The sequence below is a fragment of the Megalopta genalis genome, chromosome 5, assembly GCF_051020955.1.
Source record: "Megalopta genalis isolate 19385.01 chromosome 5, iyMegGena1_principal, whole genome shotgun sequence".
Lineage (NCBI taxonomy): Eukaryota > Metazoa > Arthropoda > Insecta > Hymenoptera > Halictidae > Megalopta > Megalopta genalis.
In genome coordinates, this window is record NC_135017.1 from 30831837 (window position 1) to 30855255 (window position 23419).

The 23419-nt window shown below is 35.6% G+C and overlaps 1 protein-coding gene across 1 annotated transcript in view; it reads right to left on the reverse strand.

The window, feature by feature from the left end:
* LOC117223275 (uncharacterized) overlaps positions 1-23419 on the reverse strand; it is a 212750-nt gene continuing 189331 nt past the window's right edge. Inside the window, exons 14-27 of the mRNA XM_076522331.1 lie at positions 21556-21749; positions 18978-19184; positions 18783-18888; positions 14335-14879; positions 13222-13420; positions 12955-13154; positions 12573-12672; positions 10135-10320; positions 7922-8214; positions 5276-5363; positions 5023-5193; positions 4341-4526; positions 3276-3568; positions 1-1654 (exon numbers count right to left, since the gene is read on the reverse strand). Of these exons, the coding sequence (XP_076378446.1) occupies positions 1172-1654; positions 3276-3568; positions 4341-4526; positions 5023-5193; positions 5276-5363; positions 7922-8214; positions 10135-10320; positions 12573-12672; positions 12955-13154; positions 13222-13420; positions 14335-14879; positions 18783-18888; positions 18978-19184; positions 21556-21749 (3251 nt within the window). The 3' untranslated portion in view covers positions 1-1171. The remainder of the gene's footprint in view (positions 1655-3275; positions 3569-4340; positions 4527-5022; positions 5194-5275; positions 5364-7921; positions 8215-10134; positions 10321-12572; positions 12673-12954; positions 13155-13221; positions 13421-14334; positions 14880-18782; positions 18889-18977; positions 19185-21555; positions 21750-23419) is intronic.

Here is a 23419-nt window from a genome sequence, read left to right on the forward strand (position 1 = left end):
TTTCTATAAAATACCTTTATTTAATGCAAAATACATAGGCAGTTACAATAGTGACATATCGTACGAAGTAATTGAAAATTAAATTATTCATTGTCTCGCGAGTTCGTCGCGCTCGAGAACGAACCTCGGATTGGCAGTTGCGTCAGGGACATTGATCCCTGTACTTTTTTGGCATCAAGCATCATCTCGGACTCCGACCGAACAGTAGCCATTGTCATTGTGTACGTTACGAGAAAGAAGTGTGACAACTTATAAAATAGGTTCTTCAAATATTTTGTTATATATTATATACATAGAGTCGATGCCTCCCAGCATCACAGCATCGTAGAGGTCCTTATTTCCTATGTATTCAACGCAACCGTGCTTTAATCCGTGTAAATGAATAATCGTTTAGCCGCGCATTAAAAGCCTCTATTTTACGTGTATGTATTAACATTCTACTAAATATCCAAGAATTCCAAGCAATTTATTTCGCATAATTCGCGGAACGATAATATGAGAAAACAAAAAGAATTAGTACGAACAAGAATGCAGCTTCTTGAAAACTATGAATAGAATTGAAATATAGAACAGTTGTAAATTTAAAGGCTATCTAGAAATCTACTCGACCGTCGAAAACTATTCCTTCGATTTGAATGTACGAATGATTTCAGCGTGGAATACTATCGTTCGAGTTTAAGCAGCGACAAAAGAAAAACTCACGCAAGTAAAATAATAAAGATCTGGATCATCGAGCGGTGTCAAAAATCGCGTACGTGTGCATGTTGTATTCAAAATTACGATGATTAAAATGCGGCTATTTTAGCGCAAGCACACGCATACATCCGAATCCGTAATTGAATCTGCATCAGGAGATTCAGGATTTTCAATTTCACGATAGAGGCTCCACGTGTTCCGCGTGTACGCATCGTTTTAACACTCGGACAGCGGTCTTTTTTTGCCGATCATGTGGCTGAGTATGCTTAGAATGGGCTAGACATTTATTCAGCAATTTTTGTGAACATTATTTTTGGGATTACTTTTTGCAAACACGTTAGTTTTTCTTTATATTTAAACAACCGTACCTATGCTGTGGGTCAAAATAAACCCAGAACTCGCTGTTCGAGTGTTAATACGCGCCCAAAACCATGACCTCCACATCATTGACAACCATGCTACGACGTCCGATTTCTTAACCCGCGTATGGGGGGTCCGTTGTTCGATCGGGTTTGCGAAGCCTGGTCCTCCTTCTGAAGTGGTCGGGCACTGGTCGATTCGGATGTCTTCCCCTGTTGGGAGGTTGTTGCCTTTGGTGTCCAGGATAGACCGGGTAACGATGCGGAGCGTACTGAATGTTGCCGGCGGGATCCTTCTGGCCGTTCGTCATGAAAGGTGGCAGTGTCCTAGCGCGCGGGTCCTCCGTGACCCGACGACGAAGGCAAACTGCGCAGCGACTCACTCGCGACGTATGATCCGCTTTCAGGGTCTGTTGTACCGGTTTGCGGAACATCTCGTAGTCCTCGATGGTGGCCAGCCAGTAGGATGTGGCAGTGGAGAAGTAGTTGCAAGTGCCGAGGCCACGGCACTCGATGAATGGTCTTATTCGGAACTCCTCGAGACAGGAGCCGGGCGAGATCAGCGACTGACCACCGCCTCCTGCGCCCGCGTCACGGTGCTGAAAGTTTCGGTTTCGGATAAGGCATCTTTATTCTTTGCAAGGTTAACCCTATACAACAGTCCCGTTTGTCAATCTTTATCGGTCAAATTACGATAAACATAGTCCACTATCCAATAAAATGTATCATTCTTTTTGTTGTAGTGTAGTTTTTGTTAATATTGGCAGCGATGAGAAACGGTGACGCTGTGTTCAATTTTCGCTGTTGAATTTTTCTTATTACGGAATGACGTTATACATATATTCGTATGAGTTGTTGTAAGAAACATTTAACCTCTTAGGCAGAGTTCAACGCGAATTACGTGTAAATGATACGGCGAAAGCCACTATAGTGGCGCGTCGTACAGAAAGATGACATCCGCGAAAGCCACTATAGTGGCGCATAGTGCCTAAGAGATTAATAAGAAACAAACTGAATAATATTAGAAAACGCGTGCTTGTATAGTCCTCGCGCAACAAGAAGGCACCTTCGTGTTTACGTCCCCCCTCTTACTAGCTGCTCCGCTACCGCAGCTATCGGTCGTTACCGATCGTCGTCGATCTTCGTCACTGTTTTCGATCAATAGCGACCGATAGTTGTAGCATTAAGGTAGCTAGTAAGTGGGGGAACGTAAACACGAAGGTGCCTACTTGTTGCGTGAGGACTGTACAAGCACGTGTTTTGTAATATTATTCAGTTTGTTTCTTATTTAATGTTCTCATTCCAGAAATATGTTACTATTAATTTTGCCCAATAATACAAATATTCCACGTTTTAAATAACAGTCATAAATAATAAGTTGTTTTATCAGACATTTATTTTGTTTTTTTTTCATTTATTTCTTGTTCCCTTATTTTATTTATTTTGAACCCTTATCTATTTAGTGGAAGCAAAAACTCGTTTGTCCCAGTGACTCAAAGTGAGTAGATACGAAGGATAGATTCTTCTTATTTATGACTCGACTTAATAATTCTTTGTGTGCTACGTCTTTGTCCACTATCATTGTGGGCTCTCTGCGCGTACGCTAGTATATATATTATATTAATGGGTACAGATGAATTCGAGCCCTGCCGTCCGAGTGTTGATAAATCAAACTATTCAACAACTGCAATCAATCTAATTGTGTTAATATAATCAATATAATTAATATATACTATTAATATATATTAATAGTATATTATATTATATTAATATTATATTATATTATATTATATTATATTATATTATATTATATTATATTATATTATATTATATTATATTAATATATATATATATATATATATATATATATATATATATATATTAATAATTATATTGATTATATTAACACTATTAGATTGATTGCAGTTGTTGAATAGTTTGATTTATCAACAGTCGGATGGCGAGGCTCGGATTCATCTGTACCCAAAGTACAAATATTATACTTATAACAATTTTAACAATGTGTAATTGTAACGATTAGTTAAAATTTCGTCTAGAAGAAGTACTTCAAACAACATGTAAAAAGAAAAAATTGATAAATAAAATTAGAAACGATGTATCCGTCATTCGAGTGCTAAGTATATCCCCTCCGGATCTCTGCATTGTAGTTGTCCAATTAAAATAGTGCAGACATTTGCCAATGACTGGAACGATACTCACCATGAGAAAACTGTAACCGACCCAAAGTTCTTCCCAACCGCCTGGACACGTTGGTATCGACATAGTCTGGCTATGCACTGCGATTATTCGAGTTGGTGCCTCGCAAACGGAGCATCTTGAGATGTATCTACCAACTTCCGGTGACGGTATTGGCGTCATTGCCATCGGCATAGGCTCCGTCGTGCTCAACCAGTAGCTGTAGTCGTTGCGGTTCGCGTATCCGCACACGTTGTTGATGTCGCAGATCATGAAAGGCATGGCGGAGAACTTTGTGACGCAACTGCCTGCGGCGCCTGCGGACAATAATCGGTTCACAATTATCAGAAATATTCGAATTATTTATTAGGCGTGAATGTAAATACAGCGGAATTGAATGAAGTGACTTGAACGTTCGGTTGATAGAGCAGTTACTTGAATATTTCCAAATTTTTCAATATTGCCTGCTATAAAAAAATTGCATTTGTTAAAAACGATTGCAAAATAAGTACTGAAAAATATTGTTTTTGGAGTATCATTATTTTTGTTACATAACCTTATGAATCTACTCTAATCGCTCGAATGCTCATTTTCATCAATTTGGTGGTTCAATAGTTATAATTCGTGACAAAGATAAACATGTCAAATACAAAACTGAACCGACGTTAAAAGAATTCAAGGATACTGTTGCATTATTTTCAATTTACTGCGATTATTAAAGGAAACAGCACGTATTTATCTAAGTTATATTCCTTGCGAATAGTTTAAATAATTTTTATTTTGCACGTAGATGAAGAAAGATTGAAAGACACTTTATTTTGCAGGTCTGTAAAATGAACAAATTTCACCAACATCCGAAACAGTACTCCAAAATGATTTCGCCCTATCGTTACTTAAAATGCCAAGCGTAATTTTTATTGGTTTTTACGGGAGATTGTTTTGCACTTTTAAAAGCAAAGGATCAATTATTCGTAATAGAATGATAGTAATAACATCCGCATTTAGTAGATCATATTCCAAATCTTCATAACATGACGCGATAGGGGTAGATATTAAAGATATGAGATATTAAAGATTCATCATTCTTACCAAGATCTTGTCCATATGGGTGTCCATTTCCCATTATGTGCAATAACGAGAAACCATCCGAAATTTTAATCGTGTTCTTCGGGCATAGAGGTATCATTTCAGTTTGCGAGTGTCGCGCAAAATGGAAACCTCTGCTTCGTGGACCTGCGCCGGGAGGCGCCGGAATTCCTGGTGGTCCAGGATATCCTAGAAAAAGTCGAATGTATCATAAATATAATTATGAACAGTTACAAATTTAGACTTTTAATAATGAAGTAATTAGAATTTTAACTTCTCAAGAACGATGTCTGTGCAGCGTACAGACTCTTGTGTCATTGCCGTATGCATGGGTAATTTTTATAATCATCCACAAAATATTCAAAACAAATGGCACAGATTGTTGTAAAGACTCTCCGGAAATATCGCAGTGCATAAAATATAAAAAGCTAAGAAAGGGACAAATAATTTGTTAGCATGATGAGCCGATCGTTACTATCATTGGCCACACGACAAGCAACCACGACTTTTGCATCGTCCTTGATGAGTTTGATTTTAGTTTCGAGAGCGGAAATTACGTATAAAGTGCGAAAAATGTCGTTTTCAGATCGATGTTTGCGACAAGGTTTTGCATCCAAGAGCAAGACCAATTCGAAACGATAGAAAGATAAAACAAAACCAATTTAACAATTAATAATCGCTATACCTGGTGGCCCTTGACGACCGACAGGACCAGGGTGACCAGGATAACCCTCGGAACCGTCTTCACCGTCTGGTCCTTGGGGACCTGGCAAACCCATCATTCCTATTTCTCCTGGTCTTCCAGAGACTCCATTTCTTCCAGGTTCACCCATCATTCCTTGAAGTCCACGGATTCCTTCGGAAACACAATCGTGTTGATAATATTTTAAACGTTCTCGTCCATTTTTTAAATTGCTCGAAGTTATGGCTATATGTACCTGGTAATCCTACGTCACCTACGTCACCGGGGATTCCTTTTCGCGGAACCAACGAGAATGGATTGATGCCGCGATCTCCTTTTGGTCCCTGTCAAGTAGAGAACATTCCATGAAAAATAATATATGTATTACTGCATAAACAGTAATAAGTAAGAATTGAATAATTAATACAATTAAATTAATTAATATAATTAATTATAATTAATTATAATTTGAATAATAAATACAAAATCCGTACTTCGTTAACATTATTAAATCTTCATGCAAGGATTTGATGTTTTCAAATATCTTATTTTATACTTCAGCCAGTGTTTGGATATTTTAAACATACAGCGGTGAGCATATAAATAGGGAAATATGTATATGTTTATCTACAGGGTAGATAACCCGGTAGATAAACATATCCCAAAAATGTCTCGCAAGCCAGAAATGGGAGGTTCCTGAGGTCATTTGAAATAACTTTTTCCTTAGAGAAAATGCAGTCCGCGGCTTTGCTTACGAGTTATTAACGAAAAACACTGGCCAATAAAAGGCTAGTTCGGCTGGCGCGAGGCGTCCCAACCAACGAGCGCACGAAGTCCAGTTCCGCTGATTGTCTCAGCCATCTCGCGCAAGCTGATGTCGCCTCTCATTGGTCACTGCTTTTCGTTAATAACTCGTAAACAAAGCCGCGGATTGCATTTTCGCTAAGGAAAACGTTGCTTCAAATGATCTCTGGAATTCCTCATTTCCGGATTGCGAGACATTTCTGAAACACCCTGTATATACATATGTATATATCCACATACATGTATACAGGATGTTCATCGCAACAGTTTCGCCGATTTTTGAGGCATTTACACTAGTCTGACACACACACACACACAAAAATGTTTGGGATAGAAGTTAATGAGTACTTTGAGGAGAACAAGGGGCAATAATAAAAATTTCGAGAAATTTTTAATTCGATAAAAAGCTCGGATCACCTTGACCTTTTTAAACAGCACTGTGTATTTTTGGCATCGTAGCGTTATAGCAGACTTAAAAACAAATTCAACCACCAGCTAGACGCTAACCTTTGAATGAATTTTAACTTAGAAATTCTCAGTAATTGAGTAAATAATTTTTTCCTATACGTTAGTGAAACGTATAAGTAATTCAAAGTCAGGGATACGTTGGAGCTGGTTGTAAACATTAAAGTAACTGAGTACAATACTTGCTGTTGGTAACACAATATAGATTATATAAACAGATATTGGATCTTGATTGTTCGACGGTTAGGTATCGACCAATGACTGACTGTCGGTATAAAAGTTTCCGTGGCAACCTCTATCTGCTACTATTTCCTTAGGGGTTATCCACTGTAGGATAGTTTTGCATTACGGCGTCTTGATTTGGTGAAGCCACCGTGTCCAGTAAATATTAATAAATATCATAAATGTCATACATAACAGAACATCTCGACGAACTTAATATTTCCTGAATTTATATTTTTATAGAAATATAAATTTTCTTTTTCAACTATGAAATTATTACAACCGAAAAAGTTCTAATCATGCTAATTGCGAGGAAAATGGTACAGGATAGTACTATTTTGTATTTTCAATAATTTTGAGATAATCGGCTTTTGTGAACTCAGTTAGGACACATTAAAAATATATATGCAAAATATACAGGGTGGGGCTGTTTAAACAGGTCACCTGAATAACTCGCTTGTTTTTAAAGATATGAGAAAATGCATTAGACCAAACTTACTTGGTATCGGGGAGCTCGTGTAATCTGGTATTATCAATTTTTCTGTAGGTGGAGGCGTCAAGGAGATATGAAGGTCAATTCTGTTTTTTTAAATGGAACAGTAAGTTTTTTTACTTACATTCTAATAGAGTGTTTCGAGGCGAATACAATGAACTATTATGAAGGTCATTCAAGGTCACCCAAAGTGACACAGAAAAGCAAAGCTAAAATACAGTAAAATGGCAAATAATCACACAAATTTGTTTATAAATCTAATCAAAAAATAATGTCATCTATTTACTTGTGTGCAATTTTTATCGTCATAATGTAAAAGCTAAGATTAAATACAATGCAACGACCACAACACTATGACCATATGACATTTAGTACGAAAAGTCCAGAAATATTTACGACATTTCTAATCCTTCGCTGAAATGTATAAATCTCTGAATTTTTCTTCAAATTATTTTCTAAGACAGATAATTTAAAATTATCAATAATGTTTGAGGATACAGATAAGCGTACAATGTGATTGAATGATTGTTTATTTTTTGTGATCCGTGTCACATAATACACACACGTGATACACAAGTATTCGAAAAGAACTCTGAGACAATTTATTTTGTCTTGCAGTTGACTTTGGGTGACCTTGAATGACCTTCGTAATAGTTCATTGTATTCTCCTCGAAACACTCTATCAGAATGTTAGTAAAAAAACTTACTGTTCCATTTAAAAAAACAGAATTGACCTTCACATCTCCTTGACGCCTCCACCTACAGAAAAATTGGTAATACGAGATTATATATATATATATGAGCCCTCCGATACCAAGTAAGTTTGGTCTAATGCAGTTTCTCCTATCTTCAAAAACAAGCGAGTTATTCAGGTGACCTGTTTAAAATGCCCCACCCTGTATATAAGGTACAACTAACTTTTGGTCCTGGAATTCCGTCCAATCCTGGAGGTCCAGGGATCCCGTGATCGCCACGTTCTCCTTTGAATCCAGGCTCTCCAATAAATCCAGGAAGACCCGAGACCCCTATTTCACCTTTCCGCCCTAACCGTCCATCGAATCCACGTAATCCCATTTCTCCAGACTCTCCTTTGTTACTGTAACCAGGATAGCCTGGTTCTCCTGCAGCACCTTTCGGTCCACATGGTCCAGGGAGACCCGGTAGTCCTGCCAATCCCGGAGTCCCAGGATAACCGACGAAACCTTTTGCACCTAATTAAGCAAGCCACATCAAAAGCAATGAGCAATTTTGATTCAGTATTGTCATTATTTCTAAGTATTTGACATTATTTTTAAATCGTTTTCGAGTCGCAAATTAAATTTTTCATATTTGTGAAATGGTTATTAAAACGAATAGACTTGCAGATCCGTAGATCTTGAACACGAGTTATAAATTTTACAAGTAAAAAATGAATCAAATTGACGAAAAATGTCATTCAAATTCAAATTAATTACTAAATGTAAAAATATGTGATCTAAAAATATAGGAAATCGAATGGTATTGAGTATGCAAGATGATTTTAGTGACTGGTTCGAGCATAGCTGTATTTCATATGAAGCAATCATGGAGTTCCAAAATATAATTACAATTTCTTTCTAAATTGTATGAAGTAAATTCTTTGATACATTTTGTATTTAGGGATAGGTCCTTTGAATATTATTTTGTACGAGATAGAACAGTTTTATAAGTCGTAATAAATTAAATAATTACCTTTTAATATCTTAATACACACTTATTAGGAGAGTTACAAAAATAATATTGGTGTTTCTAGGTAAAAACTAATATTTTAATAAAAAAAAATAAAAGTTGTGATGAGAAATTGCAATTGGTTGGAATGACAACAAAATAAAAAACTCGCGTTTCTTAGATTTTTCATCTGAGCCTACAATCAAATTTTAAAAATGCCATTTTTAAATCTTGGTAACTTACGCGCATGTTGGAAATTTCATTAAAATCGGTTAACGTTATTACGGACTGCAAACAGTTAAAGATAGCGATAATCACAAGTTTCTACTGATAACTGCAAGAAATCTCGAGATTTTTATATCTTTCAGTGCCGATATCTTGTCACTGCAACAACCGACTTCAATGAAATTTTCAGCGTGTACATAATGTGTCGAGATGTATAAAATGCATTTTACAAATTTTCGTTATAAACTCAAATAAAAAAGTTGAAAAAAACATAACTCTTAATTTTTGTATCATCGCAACTAATCGCAATTTTTGAAAACAATTTTTTGGCCATTCGTTTAGTAAACTAATTCCTCTAAGATCTCAAAAAAATTTAGATGGCTTGGTTCAATTATAATAAAATTATGCCGCCTTAAAAGGCGATTGCATACTTTCGCGAATATGTGTACGTTACGAATGTATTTTATATGCAAATCACACTCATTTTTACTTTCTTTTGATTAATTCTTGACATATGTATCTATTATTTGAACAGAATTTTCATATCTTCAGATTTCGATTTACAGGTGTGTAATTTTTTACAAAGAATCGTTATTATAACAGTCCGATAAATTATCATTATTATTAATAACTGCGAGAATGATTGAATATAACTTCTTTGAAGGTAATAGGAACTGACCTTTTTTGATCTTTACACATGTATCTATTATTTCAATAGAATTTGCATATCTTCAGATTTCGATTTACAGGTGTGTAATTTTTTACAAAGAATCGTTATTATAACAGTCTGATAAATTATCATTATTATTAATAACTGTGAGAATGATTGAATATAACTTTTTTGAAAGTAATAGGAACTGACCTTGATCTTTACATATGTATCTATTATTTCAATAGAATTTTCATATCTTCAGATTTCGATTTACAGGTGTGTAATTTTTTACAAAGAATCGTTATTATAACAGTCCGATAAATTATCATTATTATTAATAACTGTGAGAATGATTGAATATAACTTCTTTAAAAGTAATAGGGACTGACCTTGATCTTTACATATGTATCTATTATTTCAATAGAATTTTCATATCTTCAGATTTCGATTTACAGGTGTGTGATTTTTTACAAAGAATCGTTATTATAACAGTCCGATAAATTATCATTATTATTAATAACTGTGAGAATGATTGAATATAACTTCTTTAAAAGTAATAGGGACTGACCTCGATCTCCTGGATATCCTTTTGGACCAGGGAAACTTATACCAATCTCTCCAACAATTCCTTGCGGACCATTTGGCCCGTATTCTCCAGGTGCACCTTTTTGTCTATGAATTCCTGGAACACCCGGCGCTCCATCCAATCCGGGTAGTCCATTCTCGCCTGGTTCGGGGAATTCGTCGAGCACTCCTAAAGTATCATATTTATACAGTTATTACTCGACCATCGTTTTGCAGAAACGCCTTCCGCTCGCATGCGTTCTTCACATACGCATGAATACTATTCGGAGACCTTATGACCTCGACGCAAGGTTGATTCGAAAAGTAACCGAACTTATTGCGGTAACAAAGTGCCTTATATGTGTGCAGCATAACTTGCCAAATAACCTATTTTCTCCCGTTCATTTATTCGTTGCTTATTTCTTGCGTTATCGCTGTCTGACTCCGACTTCAGACTTGCCGTTTGCTGTAGTTTTGCCGCCGCAGCGTTCTCAATAGTGTAGAATAACGCAGACAAAGATATTGCAAGATTTCTGAGATTTGTGTCCACTTTCATTGATTTGAGAGAAGATATCATTTTTGGGGGTTATTTTCACACGAGTGTAATATTATCCGATGAATGATAAACGAAAAACGATTATACGCATTGAATGCCGATACAAATGATACTGTTGTACTGTATTTATGGCGAAGCAGTTCGCTTCGTTCGAAAAATACGCGAACATGCCGCTTCCTTGTCGCTGCAATTTGCATCGTGTGCGAATTATATCGAAAAATCTACGTTTCGCTGAAAGGAGACGGCAAATCGCCGCAAACCGCTCGTCTGAAGCCGACTTTGAAAATAAAGGACAAAGAATCAAATTTTTTTTATTGCAGTATATATAAAACTTTCATCGAGAGGAACAGTAGTCTGAAAGGAAACACGGGTCTCACGTCAACCCTTCGCATGAAAAGCGACGTTAAAAGCGACATATAAAAATTATGTGATATGGCCGTCACGCCCAAAAATCATAGTATAATCGGCTGATCGGTGATTCGACATGCAATTTTTTTCATTTAAATCTTCGTTTTCGAGAAAACTGTGTTTGAAGATGCGCCAAGTTCGCGTGGTTTATAGTACAACGAGAAGTAGAAGATACGTCACTTGGTTCCTATTCAATAGTATTATTTTTTCAACCGAATTTTTCTAGAAAAATGTAAAATCTACGATTTTGAGGACACTCTGTATAATTCTTATATGTCATTTTTAACATCGTTTTGTATATAAAGTGATAACTTGTGACCCATGGTCTCTTTTAGACTTTTGCTCCTCTCGACGAGTATTATACGTTGTAAAAAAGAATTAACCCCTTGAACCTTGAATTACAAGGTCATTTCTGGGAGAATGAATAAATTTCGAGGACAATTCTGCGGTCCACTTTTTTAGCAGATCTCCGCCGATGTAAAATCACGCTATGGTGGTCGTGACATATGTATACATCTTGTATGTAATCTGAATGGCATTCATATGTATTGGGTTGGCAACTATGTAATTGCCGATTTGTTCAATGAAATAAAAATTTTTTTTTTACTTGGAATGAAGTTTAATCTGTAATGTATGTTCCATTTTGTTCGATGACCTTTTGCCATCTCTCTGACAACTTGAAAATTCCACGCTCGTACAAAGTCTGATCCTTTTCGGCCAAAAACTGAGTTAAGTGAGATTTTACAGCGTCATCATCGTTAAAAGTTTTACCACGAAGGGAGTTGCCCGGGGATCGAAATAAGTGGTAATCCGATGGCGCGAGATCAGGGCTATATGGTGGGTGTAGCATCAATTCCCAACCAATATCCATCAATTTTTGCCGAGTGGACAAAGACGTGTGCGGCCTAGCATTGTCCTGCTGGAAAATCACACCTTTACGATTGACCAATTCTGGTCGCTTTTCCTTGACCGCTGCATTCAATTTGTCCAGTTGCTAACATTCACGGATAATAATAAATAACATAATAATAATAATAATAATTTTATAATATAACATTTACGGATATCATAAAAATGGGAGTGAGAGACATCTATAACTGAAATCGGCAATTACTTAGTTGCCAACTCAATATAATAGGAATATAATATAAAGTAATAAAAATAATATAGAAAGTTGACACTTCTTCTGTCATATTCTAGTCAGCACTGAAAGGATTAGTGTACTAGAACCTCGATTATCCGGACCACTAATTTCAGAATACTCTATTATCCAAACATGTTTTATATTTAATCAGCCCAATTTAATTCAAAACCAGCCCAATATTTTATGCAAAACAATTTAGTTGTATAAATCAATAGGGATTAAATCTGACACTGTAACCAGCTGAGTGATTTATTCGAAATTGTGAACATTCATATCACCCTACCTGTCTTCGATAATCAAGATTCTATTGTGCATGAAAATGTATTATCTTCACCTGGTGCGCCTGGTCGCCCTTGGTTACCAGGAAGTCCTGGCAATCCTGATAGTCCTGGGAAACCATCTGGTCCATAGAAGCCTGCGTCACCGCTTTCACCCTGAAATAATTTGCAACAATTTGTTTTAGGATTGCAGATTAGTAAAGAAATTTCATCTTGTGCTGCTAACGTGTTAAAAGAAACAAATTGACTTTTCAAACATTCGAGGTTTTCTCGAACCGGTATCATACAGTTCTGTTACTGTTGAGGATTTCGGATTATTTTTATATTTTTCGAATCTTTCCCATTAAAAATTTTAAATAACTGCCACTTTTGGTCCCTAGATATGCCTAAACGGCGGTTAAATGTCATGTTTACAATTAGTGTCATTAATTTAAATACCTTTCGACCAGGTCTTCCAACGTATCCTTGTTCACCTCGCTCGCCTTTCTCTCCTTCGAGACCATCTAGACCAGGATTGCCGAACTCGCCTTTCTCTGCTATAGCATACGATGGTAAACCTGGTTCGCCTATATAACCCTTTGGTCCTGGTACACCTGTTAAACCAGGCATACCTCGAGGGCCTTCGTCACCAGGCATTCCTAAATAGAAATCGTGTTAAGTATGATGTGTTAATGCATAGAATATGTAACACCATTAAAAGCCTACCTGGTAGACCCATTAGACCAGGATCACCGTCCAGTCCTCTTTTACCGTTAGGACCATCTAAACCGACCGGACCTTCCAGACCGCGTTCACCTTTTCCACCAAATTTGCCATGTATACCAGCTGCTCCTTTTGTTCCTGGGAATCCCCAATCTCCTGGTAGTCCCCTCGCACCATCCGGTCCCATGTCACCGATTTCTCCCTGTGTAAGAAGTGTTTTCAATTAATATATAAACATGATGAACGATCGCACAATATGCTTGGTGTAATAAGAAGGAATAACGACATTAATTGCACGTAATGCCTTTATAACTTTATTGACATGAAAATGAAAATGAAAATGAAAATGAAAATGAAAATGAAAATGAAAATGAAAATGAAAATGAAAATGAAAATGAAAATGAAAATGAAAATGAAAATGAAAATGAAAATGAAAATGAAAATGAAAATGAAAATGAAAATGAAAATGAAAATGAAAATGAAAATGAAAATGAAAATGAAAATGAAAATGAAAATGAAAATGAAAATGAAAATGAAAATGAAAATGAAAATGAAAATGAAAATGAAAATGAAAATGAAAATGAAAATGAAAATGAAAATGAAAATGAAAATTAATTAAATTAAATTAAAATTAAATTAAATTAAAATTTTCGAAACTAAACATGTCTATACAAACGTGAGTGAGTTTACATGAGATAATTAATTAGTAATTAAAGTAAGTAATTAAAAGTAAAATATTAAAATTATTAAAATTAAAGTAATTAATTAGTAACAGTTATGGCAATATGAACATACAACTGTCAACAAGTTCAAATTCCCTCGTTACGTTACCGTAATGAATAGATCATTATTGTACAGTTCAAAATGCTGAACACAAAACTTTGGAAACTACCTTAATTATCTTCACCACGATTTAATTTTGAAAGAAATAGTGAAATTTTCAACATTATAAACGTTTTGTGATTTGGCACTGTTTACACGGGTTTAAGTGTCTACAATCTTATAAATAAATATATTGTTATATATTTAAACAAAACATCGATGCTCCGTTTTATACCCACCCGTTTCATTTCACTATACTCTCCCTAATTCCTACTTATAGCGATGTATGTGTACCTTTAGTCCAGGAATTCCATGGGCTCCATCATAACCTGAATCACCTTTCAGCCCAGGGAAACCATTGTAACCGTCGATGGCTGTGCCAGGTTCACCAGGTAAACCAGGTCGACCATCCATGCCAGGGATTCCGGGTACCCCAATCTCTCCCATGTAACCAGCTTCACCGATATCACCTTGTGGTCCACTAAATGAATTTTCACCCGGGAAACCATCTGGCCCGTCAAGGCCTCTGTCTCCAGTGATGCCTTGAATTCCAGGGAGACCCATAATGCCCGGAAGGCCAGGTAATCCAACGTCACCTTGTTCCCCTTTAGCACCCAGTAGACCCGGGAAGCCTTCTCCTCCAGGCCAGCCTGGTGGACCGGTGTCGCCGAGATCTCCAACGTCACCGTCTTCACCCGGAGGACCAGGCATACCTGGCGAACCGTCGCGTCCCAAATAACCCATTGGACCATCGTCACCGTCATCGCCTCTACGTCCAATGAAACCGAGCTCTCCTTTCAGGCCCTTCATTCCGTCGAATCCGGGTGGTCCATCGGGACCTAAACACAGCGAAGTAATTTATACGATTATAAGAGTATCGCTCAATATTCGTTTTCACGCGTGGTATGCTATTGCATTGAAATGCTTTTGTAAACATGCATATTTCTGTGCAATCGATATTGGGAATTATCTACAGGATATCCCAGAATTAGCGTAGGACTTGGAAAAGGATGACTCCTGAGGTGATTTCAAGTAAGTGGACACGTAGAGGACATTTAAAGGTCGTCGATGTCCTGATATTCTTTGGAAAAAAGTATTAACCCTTAGCACTCCGAACCATTCTGGACGTTGGCTACCAGCTACTCAGCGCCACTTTTCGGCAGAAACGGGCATTTACAGACCCTCGTATTATTTAGTATGATTTTGGAACTAACTAACATATTATAATGATATTGGACTTATATGAATTGGCTGAAATCGAGAAATTGGCAAAAAAAATCAATATTTTATTTTTTATAATTTTGTTATTGTTTGTTTTATAATTTTGTTTTGTTGTTGTAATCGCTATCTATGCGAACTCTTTCTCTCATCACCTTGTTGCTTGAACGATATCACTTAATGTCATATCTTTTTCATTGAAAAAGATTGGTAATAGATGTTCTATTTTTACATTATTTTTATAATTATTTCTCGAAGACCCAATTATACATTCGCGTACCATGCAATCCACATCTCCAGAATCGTTATTGGATATGAAATGTACAAGTATCAACTATTTTTGTGTATTTTTAATGAAATGACAGGATAATCTCCGGATATTTTGTGCCAATTCCGCGATATGTTAACTTGAACCTGAAAATAATTGAGCTTCGCCTAAAAAATGATTGATATTCCCTTACTTCCAATATAACATGTACGTTTCCATAAGCATATAATAGTTTGAGAAAATCTGATATCGTTATACGAGAATTTTTGGATTTTATATTTTTGTCTCGCGTGGCTGCACTGAACAGCGCACCGAGTTGTGCGAACGTGCTTGTGGAATGCGAGGGAGACTGCGTCGAATGTCGACACGATACGGACGCACTTATGATCACGATTACGATTATGATTACGAACACGGCTTGCGATTACGGGAATTATTGTATACAGCTTCACTGTCTCTTTGTACCGTATTTTGTGTGCGTTATTATTTAGCAAATAAATAGAATAGTTTTCAAATAATACTATCTTTATATGTATACACTCATACACGAAAGTATTCGAACGCTTACGTTTCTAACATTCAATTAATAAAATATATGTGTTAAACTGAAGCATTTGATATGATATGACACATATAACAATGGATGGGACTTAAGACTGCGTAAGCAAAATTAGAAAATAATTCAACAATATATAGCGTTTTTACAGTACATTTATTGTAAACACGTACCAGAAATGGCTCGCAAAAGTATTCGAACGAAACAATTAATAGTTATTTAAATTGAACGATTAAAGATTTTAACAGGAAGTTGATCCACCTTTTACTTTTATAACAGCCCTAAGTCTGTTTTCCATTGAGTGGACCAACTTAGAAGTGACATTTGCATCTATTGATTGCCATATTTCAATAATATTTCGTTTTAACACTTCTTTCGAAGTAATAACCGTATTTCTTAATCATCTTTCTACTTCATCTCATAAATGTTCAATGGGGTTTAAATCGGGACCTTGCGGTGGATGTGGCACCACGTGTGGAACATTTTACAATACCCATTCTTCGACTATTTTAGCGGTATGCTTCGGATCATTGTCAGACTGAAACCAATAATCGCTAGGTAAATTCAATTTTGATACACTGCTTTTTAAATTTTCCTGCAAAATTTTTAAGTATTTCGTTTCGTCTATTATCCCATCGATGAACACAAGGTTTCCCACTCCACTAGATGCCATGCAGCCCCAAACTAATACAGATCCACTATTATGTTTTATAGTCGGCCGTAGATTTCGCGGTTCTAATTCCGTGTGTTCCAAGAAAAAAGCTATTTATTAGCAAGAAAAATAAAATTGTACGTTTAAAATTCGCCAAAAAATTTATTTATGAAAATAATTCATTCTGGGACAAAGTATTATTCTCTGATGAGAGTAAATTTAACGTTTTTGGTAGCGATGGACGTAAAAGTGTTTGGAGGAAAAGGAACACGGAATTAAAACCGCAAAATCTACGGCCGAGTATAAAACATAATGATGGATCTGTATTAGTTTGGGGCTGCATGGCATCTAGTGGAGTGGGAAACCTTGTGTTCATCGATGGGATAATGGACGAAACGAAATACTTACAAATTTTGCAGGAAAATTTAAAAAGCAGTGTATCAAAATTGAATTTACCTAGCGATTATTGGTTTCAGTCTAACAATGATCCGAAGCATACGTGGATCCACACGTGGTGCCACATCCACCGCAAAGTCCCGATTTAAACCCCAGTGTTAAAACGAAATATTATTGAAATATGGCAATCAATAGATGCAAATGTTACTTCTAAGTTGGTCCACTCAATGGAAAACAGACTTAGGGCTGTTATAAAAGTAAAAGGTGGATCAACTTCCTGTTAAAATCTTTAATCGTTCAATTTAAATAACTATTAATTGTTTCGTTCGAATACTTTTGCGAGCCATTTCTGGTACGTGTTTACAATAAATGTACTGTAAAAACGCTATATATTGTTGAATTATTTTCTAATTTTGCTTACGCAGTCTTAAGACCCATGCCTTGTTATATGTGTCATATTATAACAAATACTTCAGTTTAACACATATTTTATTAATTGAATGTTAGAAACGTAAGCTTCCGAATACTTTCGTGTATGAGTGTATGTTAATTTCATTGCTGCTATACGAAAGAATGACATCCTTGTTAATACTTTAATGGTTTCATTTGCATGAAAGTTTCGATACGTTGACTATTTACATCGTGACAATTTCTGCATTGACAAATTCTTCTTCACGCTGTCCAACTTCAAACTAAATTGAGACCCACAATGTCTACCTTTCCTCCCTTAGAATGTCTTATCTTAGAGCAACAGTTCGCCCTATAATGCAACGTATTGTATAAACGTCTAGCATAGACTTACATGAGCACATGAGTTAATTTCTTCTAATTCCACATTGTTGCTGAGCACAATTGTAAATCAACCTAGCATTAACCAATAGAGTAAATATTTGCGGATATTATAATGCGGATGAATGAAATTAATAGAACACTAACAAATCGGGTAATACTTTTATAGCAACAATCAAATTAACTTACCACTTAAACGACTGTTTTTTCACATAAGTAGGTTAATACTTATATCAAAGAATATCATTACCTGATGAACTAACAAATACATTATTGTCTCCCTAACTGACGCTCAGATTGTGCCCAAAAATGGACAATTTGGGAAGAGGAGGTACGATTATTCCAACCTTGCAGCTCGTTTTTATAGCGTTGACAATTCGTAACTATAAAAACGAATCACAAGGCTCGAATAATCGTATTTCTCCTTCCCTAATTGTTCATTTTTGTGGACAATGTGAGCGTCAATTAGAGAGACTTTACTATATATGAACCGTTTATTTTGAAAGTGGTCAAGTCCATTTTTCAAAAACACCGTACTAGCTATTTCAATGTTTATATTTCTACTTTATATGTAATTTCATTTCAGCAAAGTCTCTAGAGCGCGATAACCCATTGGGAACAATAAAACATTATACTACTATGTTATCAGTTACCAATATTTTTAAATTTATTAAAGCGTAAAATCCTTAAATATCTGTATTTTGAAATAAATGCACTTAGATCGCTGTCAAAATAAACGGCTTTATATGTTTCTAATTAACGACCGTCATACGTCCTCTACTATTAACGTTAAACAGTGTCTCTTTTGAAAATGTTCAACTCTATGTGAGCCATTTTTCATTACGAAAATAAAACTCACGTACCTCGAATGCCAGCTTCTCCAATTCTTCCAGGCATCCCAGGTTGACCCAATATTCCCGGGAATCCACGGGCACCTTGAACACTATCGCCCCGTTGTCCTTTGGCTCCCTATTTATCGTTCTCATCAGTTAAATCCAACGACCAAAAGCTTCACGGTATCGCGGCTCCTTTCGCAATTGTGTAATGTGTAATATTACCTGAAGACCAGATAGACCAGCTAAACCGGGAGCTCCTTTGCTACCTCTGACACCCTTTGTCCCGTCGATTCCAGCTCTCCCACGGAAGCCCATTGGTCCGGCATCACCGATTTCTCCCTTCTCACCCCAGTAACCTCGTTCACCGATGTCACCATACGTCTGATTCGTGCCCGGCTCACCGCGATCACCTTTGTTACCTACGCGACCCTATAACGCAAATCGAAATTGTTTTACGGAAATATCACGTGAGATACAGTGAACGGCAAACGTTGGCACAACACCTGTACTCAGCGACTATAACGATCTAAACAACCTTGATTATTTCCAGAAATATAGAATATACAGGGTGTTCCAAAGTTATGTTACTTCCGGGAAACGAGGGGCTCCTGAGATCATTTGAAGCAACTTTTTCCTTAGCGCAAATGCAATCTGCGGCTTTGTTTACGAGTTATTAACGAAAAACAGTGACCAATGAGAGACCAGTTCGGCTGGCGCAAGGTGGTCAAGCCAACGAGCGGTCGAAACCCAGTTCCGCTCAGCTGCCTCGCGCCAGCTGATCTCGCCTCTCATTGGTCACTGTTTTTCGTTAATAACTCGTAAACAAAGCCACGGATTGCGTTTTTGTTAAGAGAAAAGTTACTTCAAATAACCTCAGGAACCCCTTATTTCCAGGAAGTATCATAATTATGGGACACCCTGTATATCTCAGGAATGGTATGGAATAGAATGATAAACTGTTTTAAAATACACGATTTTGAATAACAAATACAACTGTGCATGAAAGGGTTGCAACAAATTATTTATTTAACACTAAACCTACCAAGGTCTAAAAGCAACTAACAAAAATTTTTTCATAAGAATTACAAGATAGAATTGATTCGAATTTTTTGCAATTTTTATTATAGGGTGTGCCTGAATAAAGAAATATATTCAACAATTTTTAATGGTAGCAGCTTTAAGACTTCAATAATTATGAAATAAAAGATGTGAAACCGGTGGTAGATTTAGTGCTAAAAGACATGTCGAAAATTCTTTATTTAATACTAAATTTTGTTACTAAATAGTAACCTGTTTTAATAAAGTTCTATCATCCATAAACGAGAATAGCAGTTCAAATTTTTATACTATTTGTTGAAAGTTAGTTTTTCAGCGCTAGTTTTTAGCGGAAGGGGTCACCACAAATAATAGTATAACGCAATGTTAACTAAATTAACTTATATTAGATAATTCATAATATTAATTAATATGGTTAACAGTCGATGCAAAAATGTTATTGTCAAATATTTATCGAAGTTTTATTATTTATCGAGTTTTATTAAAATCAGTGTGTCTCTCACAGCAAGTTTAATGTAAAAATAATGTAAATGTTTCGAAAAAACTTTGGATTACAGCAGTTACAGTGAGAAGTATTACCTAAATAACTAAATATGTTCTACTTTACTAACATTTTACATAAATATGAGATGATTATTTTAAAAGAAAAAGCCCTTGCATTATTCATTGCAATCGTTAGATTCTGTGAAACTATTACTTTGTAATATTGTGTGAAACAGTTCTGACAACTATCTATTGTAGTACATACCGGATGACACTCCCTTGCATCAATTTTTCTAAATGATAAGATAACGATAAGAAAATTCTACTTTAATTGTATATGTTTCAGTTTCTTTAAAATAATAATCAACTTCGTGACTTTCATAACAAGTTTACTACTATTTTATCGGACTGTCAAGGTTAAAGATGTTAAGAAAATCTTTAATACTTGTATTATCAGGGAGGGTCAAAATGACTTGTTTGGCATTTTTTATAATCATTACTCATTTTCAGTACATTTTGTTTTTTAAAATTCTATACGACCTTCTCTACACAAGTAAATAATTAATTGTCTAAGGCAGCCTTTTTTTGTATTTTTGTTGTAAAATTTTATATAGTATACATTTTTGTTATAGTACATATTTTATATAGTTGACCCCCTCGGATCGTCGATAAACTTTTAATTTCAGAAGTTATTATTTTCGTATATACTTGGTAAAGAAAGTATTCGCACACCATTGAAAAGGTTTGAAATTTTCAGCATGCATATAAGTTACCCAGGTCTACAGAATGCATTTTTCAAATTTTCGTCATATAATTCAGATAAAAAAGTTGAAAAAACATCATTTTTTCATTCTCTTATTATGTCAACAAATTACAATTTTTGAAAATAACATTTCAGTCATTATCTAGTATACTAATCCCTCTAACATCCGAACAAAATATAGATCGCTTGGCCTAATTATAAAAAAGTTATTCCGTTTTGAAAAGTATGCGAATATTATTTTTATCCACTGTGGTTCAAATACATTTTTAGAAAACTAAGTATATTTTCGCACACATAGAAATGTTATAAAAAAAAATTGTCATATAATACATATGTTACGTATATATACAATTATAAATAAATTATACAATAATTTATATTCCATAAATATGTTCAGTTTAGAAATAAATTAGAATTAGGAATTAAGAGAACAACTGAAGACATTTTTATCAGTATACTGTAATTTATGGTATAAAATTTTGTATGTTATACACTTACCGGAAAACCAACGGGTCCTTCATTTCCTGGTGTGCCTGGAGCACCACGGTATCCTTGTTCTCCTGGCATTCCTGGATACCCTTTTAATCCACCTGGACCTTGTCGCGATATACCGGGAAATCCAGGTATTCCTGGTTCCCCAGGATATCCTTCGTCGCCTGTACGACCACGAGCTCCTTTTGCACCATCCTCTCCTACAAAAATTTCCCTTCAGTTTTAAGCTTTACAAAGAATTCTTGCGCGTCCGTAAATCTTAATAAAGTAATTCCTTTCATACTTTCATAATTAACCGATCGATAGAAAAACTGTGAAAAATTGCAATTTCTGTCGCTTTATCGTATTCAAGGATGCCATTTACATTTTTCTCAAAGACATACTTTGTTCAATCAAAATGAGAGATCATTAACTGCCGGAAAGTAGGTGGTCGATTGATGAGTCGAATGACGGTGCTGAGACATATTTGACTCGAGCCAAATCAGTGTACCTCCCGATCAGACATTATGAAATAAAATGTAAAAGGTTTTGTTGTCAGAAATGGCTTGGCATCGACGGCGAGAGAGAGAGAGAGAGAGAGAGAGAGAGAGAGAGAGAGAGAGAAAGAGAACTGTTAAACACTAATAATATTAATCAAATAGATACTTATTTACAAAACGGTTCTCCGATCCGATTTTGATGAAATTTAAATATGTTCTACAGCGTGACATTTGGAACAACTTTTTGCTTTGTCAAAAATATCGCTATGCGTTAGTTACCAAGATATTCATGAAATATCCAGACTAAATATCTAGACCTTAATAACGTAACCTTAACCTATATGTAATTATAGCTATTTTGCGGACGTTAGAAGTGTTGCTTAGGGCTGGGTTAAGCCTACATTATTTATTTTGAAAAGTTCGTTCGTTATACACAGGGTGTCCCAGGTTTCAATGTTCAAACTTTGCCAATATATTCTATGGCACAAAGTAAGAAAAAAATATTATGTAAACATAGGTCATATGGAGCTTTATTAAGAAGTTATAACAAAAATTCGTTCAATGAAATGAAAGAGAATAGAAACGAAATTCGCACGGTCATAAATTCGATCTTCGATCGATGTCAATCATGTATTGTCAACAACGGTAGACATTTCGAAATGTATTAATAAACACAGCTTACATAAACACACGGCATGTGCTGATCTATTCAAGCCAATGCTCGCAGTAACAGCAAGTTGATTACTATTCCTATTCTGAATTTTTGTTATAACTTCTTAATAAAGCTCTGTATAACCTATGTTTACATAACATTTTTTTCTTACTTTGTGCCATAGTTTGAACATTAAAACCTGGGACACCCTGTATAGATCGCTTATGTGGAGAGTTTATAGAAACATTAAGTAAATACATGGCCGCATCTTGCTAACGCGTGCATGCGTGACGCTGCATGTGCATATTACGGTTCCACCGTACCGTATGAGGCGGTTCCACTGTTTTTCACGAATATTTTGAAAACTAAAGCAGAGCGATCATTCTTATAGGTACAGTAAAAGTACAGTAAATTTTTTCTAATTGGCGCTCAGATCGTACACAGAAATGGACAATTTGTGAAGAGTAGATATGATTATTCGAGTCTTGCGGCTCGCTTTTATAGTTACCGATTGTGAACAACTATAAAAACGAGCCGCAAGGCTCGAATAATCGTGTCTCCTCTTCATAAATTGTCCATTTCTGTGTACAATCTGAGCGCCAATTAGGGAGAATTTACTGTAGTTCGGAATATTGAGCTGGACAACATATTTAAATTACATCAAAATGAAAGAGCAGGATTTTTACGTATGAAATTATTTAATCATATTTGTCTTACGTACGTTGTTTTTCAAGTATGC